The sequence below is a fragment of the Drosophila gunungcola genome, unplaced genomic scaffold, assembly GCF_025200985.1.
Source record: "Drosophila gunungcola strain Sukarami unplaced genomic scaffold, Dgunungcola_SK_2 000162F, whole genome shotgun sequence".
In the NCBI taxonomy this organism is placed as follows: Eukaryota; Metazoa; Arthropoda; class Insecta; order Diptera; family Drosophilidae; genus Drosophila; species Drosophila gunungcola.
The window spans coordinates 119,661-121,891 of record NW_026453323.1 but is presented as its reverse complement, the minus strand read 5'-3'; the positions used below and the strand labels follow the sequence as shown (position 1 = coordinate 121,891).

The window sequence follows — 2,231 nt, the reverse complement described above, 5'->3', positions numbered from 1 at the left end:
ATGATAAAAATATATAAATAGTCAAAGTGCATTGAAAATGAATAGATTACATTTTTGTTATAAATATGAGTATCATACTTAGCAAACTTATCTGTTTGGAAAATGTTTTCAATACATCGTTACTTAACCAAATTTGAAGTCTAGTAAATTTAATACATTTGTGGCATGTTTTGGCTAGTGTACCCTATTCGTACCCCCATAATTTTGGACCCAGGCAGGTTGAATGCCGGCATTCCTGCCGCAGGACATTAGCATCCCAGCACCGCCGACCAGCATAATCGGCGGCTAATTTTGCCACCGAATACGCTAATTTCCGATATAGCAATGCACATATTTTAGGATCGGGAACGGGCACGGGATTTCGCACATGCACAACGACAATGACATGGCAAATGGGTAATGGGTAATGGGTATTGTGAAATGGGCATTGGGAAATGGGAAATTAGATGGGACAAGCCCGCATCATCAGCTGCCGCGAAGCCAAGGTGCAATTTCATGACTCCGCCAGGATGCGATCCTGTTCCTGTTGCCGATCACGGGCTAATCACAATAGTCCTTTCTCCCGCTGACACACGCCCCGAAGGTTTCCGATTCGAATTCTAATGGCAATTTGATAAAGTCGAATGAAGTGCGATCATAAAAATTTCCATCCCGCTCGTAAATGGTGAATCCATGAAGTCGCGTCGCCGCCAAACAATTGATCAGTACGTTTTTAGTGCATTTTTACAGCACTTTTATTCGCCACAGCCCGGCCCAAGAAATTTCTGGTGTTTTACGACATGGATTTAAGGATACAAACAATTCATTAAGCACACATATAATTTGAAACTTTTTACACATTTTACGATCCACCTTTTGTGGACAAACATTGTGTGTTTGCAGCCCAGACAATACTAATCTTCGGGGATTTCAAGGAGTGAGGATTCTTTGTGTGTAAAAAAAACATTACTTTAGGAGTTTGGGGGAATACTAATTAAATGTCATTTTCATTGAATATTCGTTTTATTGGTTTTTATTGAGTTAAATTTGGGTATTCTTTTTCATAGAAGAATTTTAAATCGAAATTTTCGGTAAACAAAAGCTTAACCATTAAAAAGGTATTGTGAAAGTTCAAATATTTAAATAATGTCCCATAGAACAATTGCTTATGCATTATACAACACTGCCAGAGCTTGCTTTTTGAATTCTGACTGTACTTGACTCAATATACGATTGTTATTGGTAGTACGGCTGCCAAACAAATATCGTTAGCGCCATGAAAACAAATCGATACCCCAGAAATAAAATTCTACGGAATCGGTAGACATTGCAGAACAAAGGAATCAAAAGTAATTACACAAAGATTTACATATTCAATAATAAATTAACATAAAACTTGTAAAATGTAAATATCTATAAATGCGTTGAATCGAAGTGGACAGCCCGGATAATATCGAACCGAAAGCAGCATGGCCTAGAGATGGAACTAGAGGTGGACTTCACATATTATTTCCCCGCATTGAGAATTGCCCTTCAAACTTTTCGCCAAAATGCAGGCCGTGGAAATGGACAGGAGCCATCTCCTGAGCGAGATTGCCAGCCGGCCTGCCATTTGGGACACTCGCATCAACATCGCCTTCCGTCGCGACCAGATGCTCTCCGACTGGAACGACGTGGCCAGTGCGATGCAGTGCAGCGTCGATGACTGCAAGCGCAAGTGGAAGGGTCTGCGGGGCAACTATCGCAACTTGCTGCGCCGCGGCAACTGCAGTTGGCAGTTCTTCCACGAGATGGAGTTCATGCGGGGTGTCTTCCTGGAGCCACAAAAAGGTGCGCAGGCGCAGCAGTTGCAGGCGCAGGAGATGCAGGCGCAGGAGGTGCTGGCGCAGAAGGGGCAGGCACAGGAGGAGCATGTGTCCCCGCAGAACCATCTAACGAATTCCGACGGAAGTCTGGTTTTTGAGATGAAGGAGACACTCTTCTATGTACCGGAACGTGTAAGACCCGGACTCGATCTCGACGAGGAGCTGGCCATGCGATGGGACTGGAATCCATGGATGTGGCACCTAGACACCGATCTATTCCTGCCCCTGGATTCAACTCTCTATCCCAGTGCGCCGAAGACGGTTTATCGGAAAATAGTCAGCACATATGCAAAGGCAAATGGTCAAGTAGTCTTTTTGGTGAAGTAATTTTTTTTGCCAATTCCATCATTTATATATTTTATAATAAATAAACCCGTTCTTAGAACA

At 42.9% G+C, this 2,231-nt stretch overlaps 1 protein-coding gene across 1 annotated transcript; it reads left to right on the top strand.

Moving 5' to 3' along the window:
• The first annotated feature begins 1,335 nt into the window (after positions 1–1,335).
• Positions 1,336–2,231, top strand: LOC128265841 (uncharacterized). Its single transcript, XM_053002060.1, has 2 exons — positions 1,336–1,471; positions 1,536–2,231. Exons 1-2 carry the CDS (start codon positions 1,460–1,462, stop codon positions 2,169–2,171), a joined length of 648 nt encoding a protein of 215 aa, XP_052858020.1. The 5' UTR covers positions 1,336–1,459; the 3' UTR covers positions 2,172–2,231.